This window comes from Brienomyrus brachyistius, chromosome 14, assembly GCF_023856365.1.
Source record: "Brienomyrus brachyistius isolate T26 chromosome 14, BBRACH_0.4, whole genome shotgun sequence".
Classification (NCBI taxonomy): Eukaryota; Metazoa; Chordata; class Actinopteri; order Osteoglossiformes; family Mormyridae; genus Brienomyrus; species Brienomyrus brachyistius.
In genome coordinates this window covers 13361332-13383880 of record NC_064546.1, presented here as the reverse complement: position 1 = coordinate 13383880, position 22549 = coordinate 13361332, and the positions used below count along the sequence as shown (strand labels likewise).

The window sequence follows — 22549 nt, the reverse complement described above, 5'->3', positions numbered from 1 at the left end:
GCTGATTCTAAGACCGTTTTGCTCCACAACATAAAATAAAATGCATGACAGTGTAATCTGTCTCTGTGTAACTGACCAGTGGTTGCCAACGTGGAGACCACAAGCCACCAGTAGCTCGCAGAGAGCCAATGACCAACGTGCAGAACAGAACGCTTTTTGGAAATTGGATCAATTACGTTAATGTTCTGTTGTCTTTTATTATTTAGTAATCCCCCCCCCCTCCCCAGCTGATGTACCCTGATACATGTAGCCCCTCAGATGATCTTCTTTGTAGAAGCAGCACTCACTGTAAATAAGGTTGGAGAGCTCCGCAATAGATTGAAATGAGAGTTGGGGGGGTCAAACTCTGCCACCTCCTGGCAGCTTCCAGAAGTACAAGTATTTCACTGGCAGATCTAACACTAAACTGCATCGCCGTCTCTCCCACTGGAGTTTTCTTATTTTTCCAGGATAAACAAGCTGTGCTGTATTTGGTAATATTTTCTGAAGAGGCGTATAATGTCTCCAGTGTCTCTTGTCATTTGAATTCAGTGGTACTTCAAATTTCCCTTCTCATGGTGGGTTAGATAACAGTTTAAACATTCTGTGATGTAGTCATATCAAGGCAGTGATTATTATGGTATTGTATATTATCTGTGTTTTTTTTTTTCTTCTTGTTCCAGCTGCCCTGGAAGTCGCTAACAAGTGTTATTGAGTATTACTACATGTGGAAGACAACGGATCGATACGTTCAACAGGTGTGACGTTTCAGCTGCTGTTTATAAACTGCCGTGGGACTGTTATCCGCCACATTGTTCGGTGACGACAATGATCAGTCTGTTTCTCTATTACAGAAACGGTTAAAAGCAGCGGAAGCAGAAAGCAAGCTAAAGCAGGTGTACATCCCTAACTAGTGAGTGCTAACTGAAGGTCCTTGCCATTGACTTTCTATATGTGTATATACTCTGCAAATATTCATCTCCAGGATGAGTGTAGACCGCTGTATTAATCAGAGATGATTTATCTTGTAGGCATGAGCAAATAGGAGAGAATACAGTAATTTCACAGCTGGATGAATAATGGCAACATCGTTAGATACTTTCTCTAATTTATGCGGCTGTGTTATTGGTTGATTAAGGATTGAAAACACTGACTGATTCGTTAACTTGGCTTGTCTCCTATAGCAACAAACCCACCCCGAATCAGCTGAATGTGAATAATGTGAAGCCCGGATTGGTGAATGGTGCAGGGGCGGCGCTGGGTCCTCCGAGCCAGACAGCTGCACTGGGTCGGGCCTGTGAGAGTTGTTATAGTGAGTCAGAATCGTCTGCAGCCCAACCCTGTATCTGCTATTACATCTGTCTGTAAAAGCACACAGATCTGATCGCTAATCTGTCTGACCATTCATAAGTCATCCTCTCCCCCCCCCTCCACGTAAATGGTTTGTCCCTGGTGATTCTCAAGCCTGCCTTGTCTGCAGCTAGCAGCTCCTACCAGTGGTATTCCTGGGGGCCACCTAACCTGCAGTGTCGCTTGTGCGCCTCCTGCTGGACCTACTGGAAGAAGTATGGGGGTCTGAAGATGCCCACTCGGCTGGATGGCGAGCGGCCCGGACCCAACCGCAACAACATGGTAAACGCGTCCGACGGCGTGGGAGCGTGACGATGCGGGTGCTGTGAAGTAGCCAGGCGCTAAAGACATTGCACGCAGTGCAACAGATATACAGCTGCGTGCTGCTGGCGTCCAGCTGTAAATTCTGGAATACAGAGGCAAACAGCATAGACCAAAACACAAATGTCTATGAAAAGAAACTGACACTTCAATTAAGGTAACAGGTCCAACCATTCGTCTCTAGGATAATCTCCAGGCATTTTCCATCATTGGGTTACTTTTCGCACGTTTCTTTCCTTCATGCATTATAATTTTGTTGCAATGACTATAATAATTAGTCATGCTGTTTTTGACCCAATGTTTACTGACAATTGCCCCATTAAAACTTGCAAATTTGTCACCAGCGCCCCCTACTGGTGAATCAAAATGTTGTGGAACATTTTGTGCATTTAATGCATTGTGTTGCACTGGGCAATGTGATCCCTTCATAAAAGCTCTTTCTAAGGGATCTTATTTGTACCTTCTAAGAATGAGTGGGATTCACGCACTATTTATGCAAATAAATGCATATATTCACGGAATGCTGAATTCTATGTACTTTCCTCTCTCCTTTTCGTCTGAAAGATTTATCTATGCGGATCAGCTTCAACTATCAGAGCATCTTAGGCTATACTGTGTGATTTTGCATTCAAGAAAGTAAGATAATTAAGGATCTTCCACAAAGGATTTATGGTGCAGTATTTGCATTGAATTCCTTTTGATTGGTTATAATTACTTTTTTTTAGCCAATGCTTATTAAAATGTCTGTTATAAAAAGGGCACATTTCACATTCAAATTCTCAATGGTTAATTTTGAGCTATTAGCTTGATTTATAATGAACAATAATGGGTCTCCTTTATTAAAAGATCTGCCATAGAATTTGGAGTTTCAGGATTCCTGTTGCTGCCACGCACTTTCAGTCTCCAGTTACGATTAATCAATAAGCATTCATCTAAAGTTCTAAAAAGACACACATCCAAGGTTACATGTTATGACTACTGATGTCAGACAAAGCTGGAAAACATGCTCTTTAAAAAAATTGTTTTAAAAATCTTCAGAAAGCTTGCTTACTAAGAATGTGCCACTTGCATCCTGACTTGCTATAAATGAGTTCTTTGTATTGTATAATTGTAAATGATCATTGATTATCTTGTAGTTTATAAATGTATAAGTGATGAATAACTTCTGTACGTAAGCATGCTGTCTTTGTTCTGTACTGACCCTAGAGCCCCCCCAGTCTGCCAGTGAGACACAGCGGAAGTCCCAAATTTGCTGTCAAAACACGGCAGGCGTTTTACCTGCAGACTTCCCAGATGACGCGGGCGGCCCGGCGCGTCTGTCAGGACCTCCTACGCCCTAAATACCTGGCCCGTCACCCCTACGCACCAGTAAACACCACCGCCATCAAGGCAGAGTGTGAGAACTTCCCTCGATCTACCGTTTCAAAAGCAGGAAGAGTTTGGGTTACGGATTCCCTGACGCGAGATGTCCCTTTTGACTGTGAGCTGTATGGTTGGCCCTGTGCGTGGACGCTCTTCTCCCTCATGCGGATGTCAGGTCCGCGCGCTTTTTCGCGCATCATTAGTGTGTCGTGTGTTTGTTTGCTAACAGGTGCAGTGAGGTTGCCCGAGATGCAGAAGAACTCCGTCTCAACAAAGCAGGCAACGAGGAAGCCGCTGGAGTCTGTGGTGCGATATCTAGGTGAGAGGTGACAGTGGTACCATGTCTGGACAGTACAGTGATGCACTGCAGCCTGCTTTATAATCTTACCGTACGGTATTCTGCCCTAGTATCATTAGACAGGATTCAGAATAGGCTACTAGCTGTCTGTCTTTCATACTGTAATTCCGTCCAGACAGCATACTGTTGTATGGTATTTCCCAACATTCCGTCGGGATTAATAAAATATGCCTGTCTGCCCGCCCGTTCTTCCTCCCTTGTGGTATTCCCGAAAGCAATGCTGTTCTCTATCGTAGTATTTTGAAATCTTGGCCATAGCGTTTGCCGATGACCACATTACAGTGCAACACGTGCCATGTTGCGACACGCATCTATATCGTACAAAGAGCCGGTTTCGTCAAATCCGTAGAAAGAGCCACAGTGAAGAAACAGCTTCAAAATTAAAACCATTAACTTCAGCTGCACTTCACACCCATTTATGTTGATCGCCTTATGACTGTGATATGTATCCCCACTTTTTGTCTGCGTGACCCCGCCCTCAATCAGAAGCCCACCCCTGCCCCCCCAAACCAGACCCGCCACGCAGCACTGGCATCTCCACAGGAAGTCTGACACCCATAAAATCCTCGCCGATCCTCAACACCGGCTCACCCACCATTCTGGGAAAGAGGACCTACGAGCAGCATAACGGGCTTGACGGTAAGTAGGAAAGTGTTGCGTTACGGTAATGAGCAACAGCCCTGCTTTACTTTATGGTGTTTTCAGTGTAGAGACCCCCCCCCTCCCCCCCTTTGATCCTGACTGTTTTCCTCCTCACTCTGCCTAATCTCGGAGTAGCGCTTGGCTGATCTGGTGCACCCCCTGGCCACCGTTGGTGTAGTCATGGTAACAGCAGTATGTTTCTGGCTCTCCGATGGGTCCGGGTGTCCAGACGGGCACGACCCTCCCTTACTTGCATCGGCTGAACCTGCTATGGACAACGTGACCCGACAGAACCACTGTGCTTTTTACAAGCGTTTGTGTGTGTGTGTGAATGTGTTGTTCTACAACAGTCATTTTAAGCTCAGTCTGTAATCGCTTGTTAAATGAAAAAAACAAAAAAGAATATTAGACATGTGGTTATGTGTAATTGTAGGTAAGTACAGACTAGTGTGCATCAGAATATATATATTTTTATTTCCATTTTTCAGTTTTAAAGCATTAGAATATCGTACATCCATTTACACATCCTTACTGGGGTACGGTCTTGGCATCAGTGCCCATCTGTGGTGCTATTTTATGGGTGGCATGAGATTGGAGTGAAGGATGATAACTCTTCTTTTTCTGTGCTATTCCAGCAGGGGGAGAACTCCAATAACTAACAATTCATGAAGTTAAATGTAATGGGAAAATATATATATTTTTTTAATATTTGTGCATATGTGTAAAAGGTTTGATTCAGTTATGATTATTTATGGGATAATTTAATGGATCAGAAATCTTTCATTTCTACCGCGATTTGATCACTTGATTATTTTGACAACCTAAATTCAAACCTTTATTAACGTCGTTGAAGAAATTCCACATGTATGACCTCAGGAACTTAATTACACACTATTAATGGAAAACAAAGTACAATCTCAGAACATTCATTTTTATCATTGTTATTAAATGGGGAGAACACGCCAGTGTAAATTGTCAGAAAGGCCAACAATGAACAAAATAAGGAAGCGGTACCTGATTGGCCGTTTCCCCCTGGGCTGACCTATTATTTTTTGTCTAATTTTGCTGATACCGATAACCAGGTAGCCTCTTGCCCTGGGGTGAGACGGGGTGCCTGTGGTGAATTATAATGCGTCATAAGGAGGTCGATGCACCGATGCATCCTCACGCTCCTGATTCGCACACATCACTCGTATATTTTACATGTTGACGGCGATGTTAGTGACATTTCGGCGCATGGAAGTGCAGCAGCAGCCGAGTTTCCAGTAGAACAATATTTTTGTCAGCCAGTTTTAAAATGAGTCACATTTCCTTTGTACTCTGGTCTTTTTCAGATTATGGGTCCAGAAGGGGACTGACTGACTTAAATGTAGCCTGAATTGTTTACGTCCAGACTTTTCAATCATTAACATTATTAGGGGGTGATGTGGTTCCGAAAAAAACAAAAAAAACCCAAAACACCATGACTAGCACAGTTGCTCACCAGGAAGATTGTGAAAAGACGTTTGTGAAGCATTGGGGGGGGGGATGGGGAATGTGGGTCTGATGAGAATTAAATCCATTGATTTTGGATTTTCAGATAATCAGGCATCTCATGAGGTTTTCTGACCAGCTGAGAGGCGCCGGCTGCTTAAATTATAAAAATGCAAATTAAATTCAATATTCCCTCTAGGTAGTATTTCGTTTGTTTCTCTATATGTTTTGTTAATTTTGTGGTTTTTAACGTATTATTGCATTGCTAGCTGGTCTTTTAACATGATCTATTACGGGTTTGTATAGCTGGAAGAAGCCGGCACCTTTAGTCATTGCTGCAGTATGTATTTGGGGGTGTGAATTCAGTCGTCATTGCTACCATTTTTTTTCAGTATTTGTCACCTCGTGCTTAATGGGACTTATTTCATGTTTAATGGGACACATTCTTTCATAATGTCCCAACCCAAATGTCTTCGAAACTGTACCTCCTGTCCATCTGATACTGATCGATGTGGGAGTTTCTTAGCACAACAATGTTGATTAAGTACTTTTGTTCAATGGTAAGGTCTCTCTTGGAAGCATGTGGCCTTCAAAGGATTAGCTATATACAAAAATCCCGTAGAGATCTTAGCAGCACTGTTTGCTTGCTGTTATGTTTGGGTGGAAGCTGATCTGCCTAAAACAGGAAGTTATTTTTTTGTAATTGTGTAACGCTTTTCTTTTCATTTTTCCTTCACTCCTGGTCAAGGAACAAAGCCCAAAATCATGGCACCTCAGTGGGAGATTATGTCCAAAAGGGCATTGGACTCGGGGCGCACTTCGGCCCCCCAGCATGAGAAGGTCCACGAGCTGGACTGATCCTCCTGGGGAGCTTCTTTTTTTTTATCTGGGAGAAATCGAAGTAATACACCATTTGATTTGAAATGTCTGGCCCTCGTGTTTCACCTCAGCGGGGAATATTTTGAAGAACTTTTCAATGCCGGACACCAGCTTTTCATGGAGAACATCTCCAACCAGATGCTATTCTGCCTCTGCAGCTCTGGCTCTTACAGGTCATCATCTAAAAGAACGGACAAGACCGAAGAGCAGATCCCAGCTTTGGACCCTCATATGATTGATCAGACTCTAAGGGACCGTGCTTATAATTACCATTGTCGTTAGTCGTCATTGTAATTATTATTGTTATTTTTATCAGTTATAATACTTTCTGATGAGTTAACAGTTGATCAACGAAGAAACCTCGAGTTTCAAAAAAATGAACTTCTTGCATACCCTGTGAATGGAAGGACTTTTCATAAACCACGCAACAATGTTTATTTTTTTTTTTAACATGTTTAAAAGTGATTTTAAAATGAGAGGAACTTTGCGTTCAGTGACATGAGTAACTTTGTTTCGTTTCTTTGGAGCTTTTAGCTGTTTTATCGGCTGGCCTGGTCCCTGGCCAGGGAGGTTTAACTTATTAAGACAAATTATAAAATGTGTTGTTTTTTCTACCTTTTTCACAAACTACCGCATCTGAAGTTCAACCATGTAATTAAGGATTAAATTGATTCTTTCTCTTTCGTGATTTCATTCATTCTAGACTGGATCACTGTGTTTCCTGAGACCGTTCCTCACCAGACACATGTTCTGGCCAAAATGATCTGCCCTATATAGATATTTGCTTTTTACTATGGGTTTTGCTATTTATAACCGAAGGTCTCAAAATTCAGGTCACGTCAAGGACTGGGAGGAATGGGTTATGAGGGCAACTGGAGATTCATTAAATGTTGAGGTGACACCTGAGTATCTGTTCATCGCCGGCCACCAAAATAAATTGCAAGTTATAGTGTGGGGGTCAGTCTTTAACCGAACAGTTTCAACCACATTGCGTAATTTAGATAGGGGGAAAAAAAAGTTGATTTTGAAGACTTGGATATAAATGCACAGATAAAATATAGATAAGGATTTTATATGAGCTAGAGTTGCACTGCGTACCTTTCCAGTTATGACTGGAGGATGACCTTTCCCACCCTTAATTAACCACAACAGCCACTCAGATGCTCCCCCCAGTAACCTAATACACCCACCCCCCAGTCCCATCACTGCTCACTCCTGAAATATTCATACCGCATGGAAGGTCACTGCCTATACTTTCTGTGACCATACATTGTGGTTCAATGCTCTAATTCACACGGAAACCACACCAGAAATGTTAATCTTTCGGTCCTGCCCTTTGGAGACGGGTGTAGATCTCTTGTTTTATTTGCGAAGAAGCTGGGCTCAAAAAACGTGCTTCTCAAATGACAAGTACTTGGTCAAATGATGGTTAGTGCCGTTTCAGTCCACGTTTAGTAGTTTTTCCTCTTTTACATGTATGTTATCTGCCCATTTTTAGCAAAACGGATAACTATGCGATGCATTTTTTTTTCTGTGCAAAACGGGGAAAATATTTTATTAAGTAATCAGATGAGATTGAAGTACTGGAGAGAAATACAATTTCAGGCACATGCATAATTATATTAAAAACACACGTATTTAAAGGGGCAAACACCACCTCCAAACGTCCCCATAATCAGTGTTAAAAATAATATACTGATTAAAGTAACACCTGTTCAATAAAAGTTGCATTTTGTATAGCTGTCACTTGTATGATTCAACCCAATTACAGAAAATATTAATATATATATATAATTATATTTATAAAATATACAATATATAAACATTATATGTAGAATATATGATATAGAAACGTAGTGCATGCTGATGAAGGTGCAGTCCTGAAGCAGTTAACCGGAGAGGCGATAAGCCGAGTTGGTAACCAATGCCGCTTTGCCGCTTTGAGCGTCTGCTGCTGGTGCAGCGAAGGAAAATGTGTCAATTTCCATTCAGAGAGAGGCGAGAAAGTGCGGCGACCGCCGGGCAAAGACACGACGGCGGGAAGCTGCCTTTTGCTCCCCGGTAAAACGTCAAAACAAGGAGAATCCCAGGCTGGAAACCAAATTAGCATCAGACGTGCTTAATGCTCTTTTTTAGCGTGAATTGTTATTCTGCCATGTCGTTTTAAGCAGCTTCACGCATGCATAGCCCGACCTGCCGTATTAAGAGGTGAGTAGAATGTCACTGGCAACAGATAAGCTGAATGCTGTTCGTGTCTCCGTGAAAGTGCCTTGATGTACGCAGTGTACAGCCTGACGGCTGCCGTGCGGCATGCAGAGCCCCATGGAAGCCCCCTGAACTGAATCTCCACCGCGGGGTACGAGTCCGACTCGACAGTCCGCCTGCCGCCGCGCATTATGCTTGTCCGGTATAGTATCTCCTTTTCGTCCAATAAAAAAATGGTAGGATACTGCTCAAGTAATACCCCATTTAAGGGGTTCTAAAATGTCAAATGGTAAGGAAGAAAAACAGAAAATTACATATAATATTCAAACGACATTTACCCCCTTATTAATTTTAAATGCATCGCATTTATGATTGTGTGCCTAATGTTTAGTTAATAGAAAATGTAAGCGGAGATAATGGGGTTTTAGCTATTATTATCGTTATTCTTGTTATTATTATTAAGAGTCGTCTTTTGCAACATTTAAATAATGAAATACGTGCTGGTACATTAAAAGGAGAAGCAAGTCGCACGCTAAGCAGTCGCGGATTTATGATCCGACTGACGCATTGCATTGCACGGCACTTGCGCGGCTTCAGGCTGTGCGGGTGCTGCTGCGGTCCTGCCTCTTCCTCACCTGGACCTGCGCAAAGCCTCCGTACTGATGCACCAGAGCTTTTAAAAGACGCGGCGGCACGGCAGCTTCACGAGGGATGCGCGCGAGGTGTGCTCTCCGCTTGCAGATGGGACACAGTGCGGCATCTGCAAACGCCGTCTTTATGCGTGAGTGCCATTTACTCGGTTGTTGGGAAACCATTTCTAATTGCGTATTATTTACTTTAAACACAATATACTGAATTACTGTCTCATAACTGAAAAAAAATGCTTTGTTGTATGGGGGAGTTTCACTGTCTTTAAGGTTGTTGTGTAACTCAGCATATGGCACACTGTATAAACTGGAATCGTCATTTAGCTTTGTGCAAGTTAATGACTTTGTGTTGTTTTTTTCCAATTATTATTATACAACAAACTTTTTTTACGATGTTAATTGAGAGACGAGAGACTCCAATACGAAGTTCCTTTCAAGGTCAAGCATCCCTACTGGGACAATTTTAAAGAAATGGTATCATAATAAGGAACTGAACTGGAGACGCGTAATTTCAGTAGCATGCAGAGGCTGGTAAGTTCAGGCTAAGCTGACAGCAAAGATGTTTTTGTTCAAAACTGCGATGATAGAGTGCTGCAGTACGCATTTCATTTGCTTCTCTGACGGCTGGAAGGTTGCGTACATATCTGTGTGGGTGATGTATGTTTTTAGGAGTTACTAGGAGGTATGGAAGACAATGGTACACAGATTCAGTCTGCTTTTGTCCCCATTATTAGAACATGCGTGATCCTGAATTTCTCCAGTATGACCCTCACTGGGAGTAGGCTGGACTGGCACTGACTTCTGGCAGCCACACAGAGCTGTGGTCATCATGCACAACGCGTAGGAAAAGTTAAAAATGAAATAGTGACTAATGTATATCCTGAAATGACTAATAACGCAATAGATTACTGTGATATTCATTTGTTGCTGCCATAATCCCATATAAAAATGAAAGGGAACGGTGAGCTTGCTCTGTCGCCCCACACTTGGGGTTTGAGGGTTTGACTCCTACCTTTGCTCTCTATGTAGCGTTTCCTTGTTCTTCACATACTGCATGGGCTTCTTCCTGCAGTGTCTCCCAATCCGGTCCTCAGGGACCCCACAGCCGGTCCACATTTTTGCTCCCTCCCAGCTCCTACTAGGTAGCTGGGAGGGAGCGAAAACGTGGACTGTCTCTGGGTCCTCGCGGACCGGGTTGGGAGACACTGCTCTAAAGGCATGCAGTGAGTTGTGATTGGACTCGCTATATCACCCCCCCCCCCCCCCCCCCTCGTTTATATGTCCTGCAGTATAGACTTCCGTCTAGTTAGGGTGTACCCCAACCTTGTGCTACCTGGGATAGGCTCCAGCCCCCCCCCCCCCCCCCCCCGCAACCCTGAGTAGGATAAGTGGCTGAATGACGAATGGAAAATGATATTAAAGCAATATGCTTCTGTGGTGGCACATGAATTGTTTTCCCATATCTATGAGGAGAAGATTGGCTTCATATACTTCCCTTATCCTCTCTGTGCCGCATGTAAGACCGTCACGGTCTCTCGGAATTCCACTTCCATTCATCTCACTTGCTGTCTTTGTCCAAAACTCTTCCCCCGTTCTCCTGTTTCCCCCTTTACATCTACAACCGATGGATTGTTTTCTAGCTAATTGAAACCAAAATGAACATTTTGTCTCCGATACTGGTCTGATATTGGTTATCTATCCTTAGGAGCTAAGCAGGAGTGTGGAGTTTGCATGTTCTCCCCATGTTGTCGTGGGGTTTCCTCAGGCTACTCTGGTTTTCCCCCCCACAGGCCAAAACCATGCTAAGATTAATTGGAATCACCAAATTGCCTATAAGGGTGCGTGTGTGAGTGACTGGTGTGTGAGTGTAACTTGTGAGGATTTGGAACCAGAGGTGGAGATTTCAGGCCCAGAGAGTACAAATCTAGACCCAGAGTACTTTGTCACTCTTTATACTCAACTGGTTGGTTGAAACAAAATCTTGGTCTGGATTTGTATTCCCTGGACCTGAAATCTCCAGCTCTGTTTTGGCACACCATCCTGGGTTGTTCCCTGCCTTGTGCTTCTAGCCTCCGGAATCGGCTCCAGACCCTCCACAACCCTGAATGGGATAAGCAGTTAGAGAAGATGGATGGTGAAAAACTACACAGCTTCCAGTAACTTTAGTCAATCAGTGCTTTTCTGGCTGCCTTAAAATATAGTATAAGCCACTTTCTAACTATACCTTGCAATAATTTATCCACCTTTCATGTTGAGTGTATCTAACCACTGTAATTTTCAGACTCACTGTGAAAAGGGTTTCCCGTGGTCCTTACCATATATGACGCATTCTGTCACAGCCCCACTGTACACCAAACCATACCACTCGCTAATTATCTCAGGCTGAGAGCGGTAAGTAATAGTGCAGGGACGATAGTACTCAGCATTTTCTCCAGTGAAAGAGAACCTTTGCTTCATTGGCCATCTGTCCAATGTCACCGAACTCATGGAACCTCAATATGGCTGATTTTATGCTGATCAGTGAAGCCCTGATCTAAGCAGGAGACTGTGCCATTGAGCAGGTCTGTTGTCTGATGGTGCTTCACTGATCTGCTACCCACATGGAGGTCTTCGTTCCAAGCATGACTGAACTAAAGGGAATTTACTTCCTGTTTGTTCCCTTTCATGTGGAATTTTTACATCTGCATAATCTGTGTTATAGGCAACTTCAGAACCAAATCATGCAAAATGACTATTTTTTAACAAGCTGACTTCTGGGTGGAGGTCAAATTTAATGAGGGGAGGCAAGGCGAAAGAACAAGCTTTATGAAATTATGAAATCTAAATTTGCAAGTAGCTTGCATTCAGACACATACCCTCGGATTTTCTTAAAACTTTACAAACTTGAAGCACACGTGTTTTACATGATAAAATCCATGTGTTATAGAAATTTTTATGTGTTTAAAACTTTATTTAATATAGCTATATAATCATACATTGAGTCATCGTTAAAATATAATAAACATGACCTACATAGCTGATTAAAAATCAAAAATATTGCATTATGTGCTAAATATTCTGAATGAGGATATTTTTCTTCCAGTGAATTTAACAACGGAAACCTAGCAACTGTGCTATATTAGGAAGGCGGTTAATTTCACAAGGGACGAGTGCAACTCATAAGAAATGAATCCACTCTGCACTCAGCAAGGAAACGAACATCGTTGTTGCATTTTCCTGTTGAAGGCAGGAGGAAACAAACAAGGGAAACTGAGTGGGAATCCAACAAGTATTACTGTGCTTATAGTGTTTTTCATTCCAAGTGCAAATCTGGGAAATAAGTGCAGGAGAAAAGCAGAATCACATCCAGTGGGGGCTTCTCTGGGTGTCCTCGTGTGAGACACTGGAGAAAGGGGGTCGTAAGAGGACAGGGCTGGGTTTTCAGGGGCCCGAGGCAAAGCTTTGCCTGGGGGGGGGCCACTACCAAGGAAATCGATTGTTTCACTTTCCGCGAAATGCAGGTTCATTCAGGGGCCCTAGGCAGCTGCCTGCTCTGCTCGTAGCTTTCCCTGGTGGGAGAAATCCTGACCGCTCAGCAAACCGCACATCTCCTCCTGTTGATATGGATGGATTCCTAATTCATTCATGTGAACGGGAAGAGAACTGAGCTCCATCCATCTTCTGTAACCGCTTGTCAGGGTTGGGGGTTGGGGTGGGGGGGGGGCAGTCCAGAGCCTATCCTAAAAGCAATAGGCACAAGGCAGGGAATAATCCGGGGGGGGGGGGCAGCTCATCACAGGGCACATGCACACACCATTCACTCACAAGTGGCACCTTCAATTCATCATTGCATGTTTTTGGACTGTGTGTGTGTGGGGGGGCAGTTTCTCTCTCTGAGACCCTACAACGACACATGGAGAATATGATGATGAGTTCTGGAGGTGTAAGGCAACAGTGCTAACCGCTGTGTCACGCCAAATTACGAATCAGTTTAAGCTGGAATTTAAAATGTACCTGGATATACCAAGCCAGTCTCTATAGACCTTCATAATATCATACAAACTAGCAACACAAGCCTGCTGTCACAGTCTTAAGTGATGCTTGAGGGCCGCAGGTGGTGCGTAGGGCTTGTTAGTACAATCAAGTATATTGTGGGTCTCTGGAGGGGAGATGCTTATTTTTTATACGGTCAGAATTGGCTTTATTCTGCAAGTCCTTTGCATGTGTAAGGAAGTTAGACCTGAATATTTTAAATCAAACGTGAATTTAATCAAACTTACTGTAAAAAGCTAGTTGCCTCAGTCTTCAGTTTTAAAAACAAACAAAAAAAATGTGGACAGAACAGGTATTTTCAGTAGCCATGGAAAGTTGTGCATTATTATGTAGTGTGATACAGGCTGGATGAAGTAATGAACTGTACTTTGTGACTCTGCCAGTGCACTGTCAGGGGGAATGTAATTGAGCTGACTCGCTATTGATCAGGATGCTTTCAGCAGGCAATGTTCAAGGGGTATGTGAGTGAAGCCGCTGATTAGCCTGACTTTGAGAGATTAGAAGGTGGAAGTTCACAAACAATGAATAGTGTGGGGACAGCTGTGATGGATGGCCCTGCAGCGGAGCCTTTATATTTTTACCCATTGGAGGCTACACACTTGAACCTGGATTTTCTAGCCACAAACTTTGAGTTCCGGGGGAAGTTCCATGGAAGTGCTGCTTCGGAACATTAGCCACGTAAATTGGCTGAGTGTAAAACCAATAAGTGCAATAAATGTCACTTTGGATAAGGCTGTCTGATAATGAAACAGTGTGACGAAGCTGTGCAGTGTAATAAAAGCATTTCGGAAAATGACAATGAACGACGCAGTGACTTCATTCAGTCTGCTGAGGCTTTGAAAGACGCCGTAAACCAACCTTCAGCTGGGTTAAAGGAAGGTCTTTAATCTGCAGTGTAGATGTCTCTTGTGAATTTGGGGATGACTTCAAGTTACCAGCTGCTTTGCAGGTGAATGTGATGAGCTGGAGCGATGATGCCTGTTTTCCAGTGGCCCTCCGTCGACCCCTTTCCTTTACTGGACAATGAAATGACAAGTGATCCCTTTTGCTAGTGTTTAAAGTCTGTTTTCATCCTCTGTCATCTGGGGTGTAGTTGGGAGGCCTGGCACGCTGTCACCGTTCTTTCAGTGCTCTCCTCGTCTCTCTCCGATGGCTGAAAAGAAGTCGACCATCAATAGAGGTGCAGCGCTGTGGTGTAATGTAGGAATTGGGGATCGATAACAGGCTGCCATGGGGGAGGGGAGCCCCTAGCGTGCTGCAGGATTTTCCGCATCAATTAGCCCAGCCGTTCGTACTAATTCCTCTGTTGTCTTGATTTCAGTTTTTGTTCGTATGACCAAATCAAATTATGACTGTATGCTTAAAGTGCATCTTGCACAAAGTATTTACAGTAAATCTATATGTGTCAGATTTGGAAACTTGGTTTTGCTTTTCTTAGAAAGTTAGTTTTATTATTTATCTTTTAAGAATGGACACGAAGATGTACACACAACGTCATTCTTTATTTCCTCTGTGCTTATCAGCCTATCAGCTCATCTTCCGGGGAAAACACTTCCAGTCACAAATTAGCTTGGCTGGCCCATGTTTCCTTGTGATCACCATGGATACCGAGTTTTATTTTCTCTTTTGATACCTGATTTTGTTGCGTTAACAGTGCAAAGCAGATGTTTGTTTGCAAATCCGTGTTTCATAAAGAGACAGATAAATGTTCAGCCTGGTTGGAAAAAAGGCTTCAGCAAAGAGTATAATGATTTGGAAAAAAAAAATAAACACTTATCCTTTTATGTTTCAGGTTTTATATTCTCTGTTTAGCTGCTCACTTAGATAAGCCGTTCATTGGCTTCACGGAAGGCAGGCCTCTCACCCACGTCCGGAGCAGCACACAGCGGCCAGCGGGTTCCTGAGACAGCAGAAAGCAGAGGTAAGCGACCTCTGCACTTTATTCATAGGGACTAGCATCTACTCGTACACCTACTGACCATTGTTCTAATATACAGAAAGACAGGCAGGGTAAGGATAAGGCAACTTGCTAAGGGGTGAAGAGGACCTTCTCTGCTAGGGATCAAACCTAAAAGCTGGTTGCAAGCTAAGTTTCCTACAGAAATTGGGTGACGCCACTGACCTATCACCAGATTTATCCCCAAAATGGGCAAGTGTGCAGCAAACCCCAGTCCTCACCTTCCAGGTCCCAGTAAGGGTGGACGGCTGGGCATAAGGAGAGGTGAGGTAACGGCCTCAGGAAATCTTGGTGTCTCTGGCCCTTGGTTCTAAAAGATGTTCTAAAGAGTGAATGTGTGACAGTTTGCTTTTTGTTGCACTGTAGATTAGATCTTCTGCTTCTCCCGCTTCAAGCTGACTTTGATAACTCAACCCCAGCTGAACGTTATGTTAGATGAAACTTGTAAAACTGAGTGACTTAGAAAAGAATGTCAGTGGTAACACTTTACTTAAGGCCATGTTTTTAGTAATTTATAAACACATTCGTAACAAATAATAATGGAGTCATAAAGCATTATAAACAGGGCTATAAACATTATAGCCACGTTATATGACTGTCTTATGAAGTCTCGCCTATAATGCACTATAAATACCTTTATTGCTTTATTACTTTACTGCTTACACCAGAAAACCCCACGCAAGGCGAGTCATTTGCAAATATAGTAGAAAATGGTATGCAATTTATGTGGAGTAAAATAAGACCTTCTAATTATGGGCAATCAGAGATTATGATCCAGGTCGTGACACTGGTTTAAGGAGGTCAGAGCTGATGGAAAATGTTACGAAATTCCTCCGTGACCTGAGCACGCCGGGGCTCAGTGTCCTAAGAAGTGTCGAGCAACGAGAGAGTGCTGTCTGTCCTGTGGTACGCAGCTGTTGGCCGCCATCAAGGGGGCACGTTAAGTAACGCAGAAGTGCAAAAACTTCCGTGTGTGGAGTTTGTTTGTCATCCCTGTGTTGCAGGTGTTTAGTCTGGTTTAATTCTGCAGTCCACAGACATCCATTTAGGCTAACTAGCATCGCTAAAGTGCGTGTAGGCTGCCTGAATAGACTTCAGACCCTCTTACCACCCAGTTCAGGATAAGTGACTGGAAGATAGATGGACATAGTAGAGTGATTTAATATGGGGGGGGGGGGGTGCATAAAGCATTTTATACTGTTAAATATCTTGAAAGATTGATCTGTTTATGTAATGAAATCTGTGTAATATAATAAAAACATTAAGTGTATAATTGGTTTTGACACCTGGTAACTTAATGCTGGTTTCCTTCAGGTGGTTCATTTTTTATCCACAGTCCAAAGTCTGGTGAATTGGTGACTCTAAATTATCCTTGGTAAGAGGCTGAGTTAATGCATGTCTGTGTGAGTCTCGACTGCTGGTCCTTAAACCTGCACCTTGCTTTCTCCCTTGTGCTTTCTGGGATGGTCACCAGAACACGGTGACCTTCACTGAATAAGCCCACATTGAAAAATGGATAAGATGCAATGAATGGATATTATACATCTTGCCATATTGTCTCGCATGCTTTCAAATGTAATTTTAGGAAACTGCCATCTGTCCTCCCAAATTGCTCTGGAAGGCGGTGCTGCCAGGACTCTGTAGCTTTGGATCTCAGAGCACTGTAGGCTGCCCCAAACTCTTAACAGATGAGTCTGTATGTAGTGATCCATTTTGCGCTATTGTAACCCTTCCATGGCTAGTTACGATAATCCCAGTCCAGCTTCGTAATTATGATACATAAATCAACTGGACTCAAAATGGGTGGACTTTGGGCCCTGCTGCCTTTGTCCACATTACTGGTTTTGTTCATAATGCATTGACAGACAGACAAAAACCACAAAGTTATACTTTTGAAGAGGCTAGTAATGAAAGTGTGTGAGAAGTTTCCCCTGGATGGCAGAATTGGCTAAACACCCCCAGAGGAGCAGATGCTATCTTCACCCACAATGATGGGAACAATATCTGCTGTCACCTGAGCACTGCTTTAGTTTACATTACAGTTTGTACACTTTGTTTGCTTAGCAAAAACTGTTTTGACTCACGATATTATGTATTTATATCACTGGGTGTTTAATGCAGCCGTTGAGGTTATGGATCTCCAGTGCAATAATATTGTATTTCTAAAAATTCCAATATAGAATTCTTTGGTTACAAAGACAACAACCGTCTAACTTCTTTGTCATCTGCTGCCTGTGTTGTTGTGTTCTTAATCTTTCCTGACATCAGTTGCTATTTATAATATTTGCGTTTGAAGCAGGGAAAATAGTAACGTTAAGGCCAGACACTTGAGTATATTGCATGCATTATTTGATGTTTCTTCTGAGATAATCAGGTGAGAAGCCAGTTCCATATGATACTTGAAACTAGCTTAAAAATGTTTGTGCGATTTTCTTAGTCTGTAGCTTTGTAACTATCAGCATCTTTATACGAGAACGTGGTTTGTTTAATTTTGAATCCTTGCCGTAATCATGTGAAGTATTTACAGTCTTTAATACCTCAAATAAATGTTTGTTTTTGTGACAGCTACTCAGAATTTTGAACCTTCTTATATATAAGAAGACATTTTTGAACTCAACACTGCTGTGATGTTTTTGATATTATATCTGTGTTTGTTAGTAACACCCATTGCTTCTATGCACAAACCAATCGATAATGCATAAATATTTTATGCATAAATATTAAATTCAGTAATATTCTGAATTACTGCTCTGACAAGGCAAAGGCCTTCAGACTAAGAATGAAGTTATGGATGCTGAGATTTTTGTTTGAGTATGTTTCTTAATTTAATGCAGTTACAGAAGTACTCTCTTTGATTTGCTGTCCCAATCTGCATCAGCAAACAACAAATGGAATGTGTCATAGTTTTAATTTAAAGGCTTTTATAATTAATTTATGAATCTTGCGCATTTTTCTCCAGCTTTTTGCAGTATAAATTGAAGGGTGTGCTCCTATTTGTCGTCTCCTGCCCTTTTGCCGCTCCCCCCAGGTGGAGGCGGAAGTGGTCGTCATGGCGACCCCGGAACCCCTGACGCCTCTCTCGCGGTGGTACCTCTACGCCATCCACGGCTACTTCTGCGAGGTGATGTTCACGGCCGCCTGGGAGTTCGTGGTCCACTGCAACTGGAAGTTCCCCGGCGTCACCAGCGTGTGGGCACTCTTCATCTACGGCACGTGCATCCTGATTGTGGAGCGCATGTACCTGCAGCTGCGGCTCCGCTGCCCGGTGCTCCTGCGCTGCGTCATCTACACGTTGTGGACGTACCTGTGGGAGTTCGGCACGGGGTTGCTCCTGCGCCAGTTCGACGCCTGCCCGTGGGACTACTCCCAGTTCCGCTACAACTTCATGGGCCTGATCACCGCTGAGTACGCCCTGCCCTGGTTCTGCGCCTCCTTTATCGTGGAGCGGCTGGTCATCCGCAATACGCTGCGGCTCCGCTTCGATGAGCACGCTGACCTGCCCGGCGGCGACTGCCTCTCAGCCGTCGCCGGGGGGGCCGCGGGTACCGCCAATGGGTACGTGAAGGTGGACTGAGGGTTGACCCCCCCACCCTGGCTCCCTTCTCCCTCGCAGACGCCCCGATTCTCTACACCCGCTGTGCTGGGGAGAAGAAGCGCCTTGGAGTTTGGGGTGGGGGCCTCAAACGAGAACCTTTGCTGAGGTTCAGGTCCACCATGTTTTTGCAGGAAGAACTATACAGTCTTACCTGTCCTAGAGACAAGCAAGGGGGCAGTCAGCCCCCACAACCCTGAAAAAAGTGAATGCGGATACAAAGTTGTATCTGATTGGATGAGATAAAACCTCAGCAACAAATTATCTATAGTTATACTGGAAAAAAGTATATGCATTCAAAAGGAATATCAATCTTTTAGAAGAGTAGCGTAGTAGACTTGGCAAAAATATTCTAGTATGAATTTTTAATTTTTGGAGATGTATGTATTATTTATTAATATTTATCAAAAGCAGTCATGTAGCTTCAGATGGTTGATATGAGGTAAATATTTACAGTTTTACTCAGATTCCATCCACAATCAGCGCTTAATACTTGAACTGAGTTTCCAAAATATATTTTTTTCTTTTTAAAAACAACAAAAAAAAAATTATGGAACCTTCGATGCTTGAAAATGCATGGCATATGGTGAGTGCCCCCCCTTCTTATACGGCAGGATATTTGAAAACTTTCAAGGAAGCTGATAGATTTTTTTTTTTCCCGATAATTTTTTCGAAATCATGTGAAAGTACGGTGTAGTAATAATAATAATAATAATAATAAAATAAACCAAGATCAGGAGTGTGTTACTTAGTTAAATTAAAATCATCGTACGTGTAATAAATCACAGGAGAGGAGAGGGAAAATGCAAAATATGTAATGTTTTGGTTTTCAGAGAATGCAGCTTGTGTAACCATAAGAAAAACAATGGTATTTCAGTTGTTTCAACTGAGTAGTCCCAGTTCTACTCAAGGTGAGGAACTACTTTAGAATCCCTAGTGTAATCTACTCAGTACCTATAGTAACTACTGAACCAGTTAATGAACTTTTAAAAACTTTTTTAAAACTTCCTGTGAAAAAACCCCTATTGTTTTAGTGCTGTGACTTAGGCGAATTCCGAACATCCTGTAAAATTTAAGAACATGATTGTCTCTCGTCTGGATAACAACCAAATGCTGTCAATCCCAATAATTGGTCTTGATTTCGGATTCTCGAGTTGGTTCTCAGGTTTAAACCAGGTTTAATGATTTTGGCACTTTCTAATAACATGCTCTGTAAAACGCTTTGTCCACTTTATTAATTCCATGGATCTTTAGGGACAACGTCTTTATTAGCCTGACCATATAACTGTGGTCACGCAAAAAAGATTTGCTTGTATTCTGTGTCTCTTTTATGGTGGTGTGTTTTGTCTCGTTTTTACCCCTCAGTCTCTGAGGAAGTGTTTTATGTGGTGTTTTGCATTTTGTTGTTTCAAGCGAGTTAGTGAAAACAAGGAGAATAAACCGGCTTTGTTCCCCGAATCCACTCTCACATGCCACTTCCCATATTCTGATGCAAATTTTTTTATTTCCTTCTGAAAAGTGTCACACTGTTGGCTTTTGAAGTTTGTCAAACTTGCTGAATGAGTTCCTGTTCTCATCTTAGTTATTGTTTGGATGTTAACTTCACTGCCAGTGGCATTTAACTTACTATTTACATTTACATTTTACTTTCTTGTGTGTCATGTCTGGAAAACTCTTAAGGCTATAGAACCTGGTGGGAATCACACATTACAGGCATTTTTTTATTGGATGTATATTTACTCACCGAATAATCTAATGTATTTCATGAAATTATCTTTCAACAGAGCAATATTAGGGAAAAAAAATATTTTCAAATATTTGTTTTTGTTTAAACTGGGGGGGACACTGTGTGCATGTACAACAGAAAAACAGCTTCTTCAGTATTATTTCTATAACGATAAATTGGTTGGTTTAAATGAAAATTTCATATAGTGTTTGCATTTTTTTTGAGGAGTGCAGATATTTAAAGGCTGTGGTGCAAGAGAAATACGATACTGTATATACGAGTTTGTGTGAGTGTGAGTGTGTGTTTTTATTTTTTGGAATAAAATGATAAAATTAATCTTTGTCTCAAATAAATCACATATCAGCAAGTCAGCTGCTTGTCGTCCTCAGTGAAAAACAAAAGAGTTTCATTTAGTAAGTAAATTAGTTTTAAATCTCACAAACCATTGGCGTGTTCCTTTGGTGTCTCTGAGGGCAGATGTGACACACGGGAATCAGGCATGGAGGTGTTGTTCGGTATTGAGCACTTGCTGGCTGGGCCATGAAAGTAACCCATCTGGACTCAGGACAAAATGTCTATGTGTAGGCATCTCATGGGCTCAGAGCCAGCAAGTGCAAGGCTAGGAGTCAAGGGATGTGCTTTTAGGGAGGCAAAAACGAGTAGGAAGAACCCAGCTGGAATCCATACTGGAGAAGAGAGTTGCCACTATACAACTGTGAGTTTCAGCAAGCAGAAAACTTATAATTTGTGTTTGCACTGAAAAAGAAGCTCAGAGTACCAATCCTTCTTACACAAAGCAGGTGAGGATCTCAAAAGGGTAACTCCAACAGACTCAATGTCCATTCCAGTGCATATGGGGAAACAATTGATATGATTGGAAAGAACAGTCCAGCTGATCTAAACATGAGCAGGGAACCGTTACTGGACTCCTAGGCAAGATATAGATACACCGATACACCATGTCTGAGCACAATGATGCTCATAGTTGCACTCAAGTCATCTGACTTGCCACTGTGTGTTTTGGACACCAGGGTGAAAAGAGGGGCAGAGCTATCACCTGATTTCCACTTTGTGGTGCTTCAGATTCAACACGGGGGGGGGGAGCGGGGAGGTTAGGGTCCAGGGATCCCCGAAACAGCAGCTAGCTTTTGCAAAAATCTCCTTCTGAAGATTTTGCGCAAGGTGGGTTCAGTTCCTGCTGCTGGAATAATTTCTTCTGCGTGCCAAGTTCAATAGACCGTGTTCAAGGTCTTGTAAGTCAGCAGAAAACACATCAACAGACCAGGAAAGCCGCAATGTCAGAGGTAAAAGCTCAGGGGAGAAGGTTGGAAAGACTATGAAGTGAAACTAGTGGGAGGCCCAAAGCTGATTTGTCAAGCCATTCAGCGCCTCAGGAGGGGGAGGTGGGGCTTTGCTCATTGTGTGTTCAGCAAGAGTGTTGAAGTGCTGACCAACATATTGTCAAGTGGCAGAAGGAACGCTTCGAAGAAATCTATAACCCAGTCAATATTTTCTCACACCAGCAATGCTGGAATCTTCTGGTGGATGAAAGTCTCTACAGCTGAAGTTGCTTTGGTGGTCAGAGGCCTCCGTGGCAGAAAAGCTGAAGTTTGCGATGAAATCCATTTAGAGATGCTGACGGTTGCTGTACCTCGTTCAGTGCTGCGTGGAAGGTGGGCTAAGTACCTCTGGATTGAGAAACAAAGCCAGTGGTCCTTAAAAAGTGGACCAGATTATCAAATAGATTATCAAAGATTAAACATACAGTTCCCAGCCTCGCCGGGTAACAGTCTACCAAGGCTTCCTTTGCTTGATTGTGTGGGGTTCATTGGCATATGCTAACACAATGTATATGAGCTCTGTGGACTTGGAGAAGGCATATGACTGTAAGCCCTGGCACATCCTGTGGCTGCACCTATGTGGTCCTTTGTCCCCGCATGAATGTAATGGAGTGATGCTGTGACTCAGGGGGTTACACTATTGCCTCATGCTTCCTGGGCTGGGCATTGGAATTTTTGCTCTGCTT

The 22549-nt window shown here is 42.8% G+C and overlaps 2 protein-coding genes across 6 annotated transcripts in view; both read left to right on the top strand.

Annotated features, from left to right (window-relative positions):
- Positions 1-7047, top strand: part of mta1 (metastasis associated 1) — a 36578-nt gene extending 29531 nt beyond the window's left edge. Inside the window, exons 10-17 of one of the 2 annotated variants that reach the window (XM_048974611.1) lie at positions 663-737; positions 834-892; positions 1164-1291; positions 1460-1611; positions 2857-3130; positions 3242-3331; positions 3857-4009; positions 6234-7047. In XM_048974611.1, coding sequence (XP_048830568.1) covers positions 663-737; positions 834-892; positions 1164-1291; positions 1460-1611; positions 2857-3130; positions 3242-3331; positions 3857-4009; positions 6234-6343 — 1041 coding nt within the window. In that variant the 3' untranslated portion in view covers positions 6344-7047. The remainder of the gene's footprint in view (positions 1-662; positions 738-833; positions 893-1163; positions 1292-1459; positions 1612-2856; positions 3131-3241; positions 3332-3856; positions 4010-6233) is intronic. The other variant, XM_048974612.1, reaches the window with a different exon arrangement.
- A 1218-nt stretch (positions 7048-8265) lies between these two features.
- On the top strand, positions 8266-20890 carry tmem229b (transmembrane protein 229B). 4 transcript variants are annotated; one of them, XM_048975488.1, is made up of 4 exons: positions 8594-8771; positions 9167-9350; positions 15041-15169; positions 18234-20890. In XM_048975488.1, exon 4 carries the CDS (start codon positions 18255-18257, stop codon positions 18777-18779), a length of 525 nt encoding a protein of 174 aa, XP_048831445.1. In that variant the 5' UTR covers positions 8594-8771; positions 9167-9350; positions 15041-15169; positions 18234-18254; the 3' UTR covers positions 18780-20890. The 4 variants fall into 4 exon arrangements, with proteins under 4 accessions (XP_048831444.1, XP_048831447.1, XP_048831445.1 ...); XM_048975487.1 differs by lacking the exons at positions 8594-8771; positions 9167-9350 and adding an exon at positions 8266-8572; XM_048975490.1 differs by lacking the exon at positions 9167-9350 and having other exon boundaries at positions 8588-8720.
- The last annotated feature ends 1659 nt before the right edge of the window (positions 20891-22549 follow it).

Bases quoted from the DNA above. Each gene is read 5' to 3' on its own strand.
- tmem229b (XM_048975487.1), top strand. From the start codon at position 18,255: ATGGCGACCCCGGAACCCCTGACGCCTCTCTCGCGGTGGTACCTCTAC.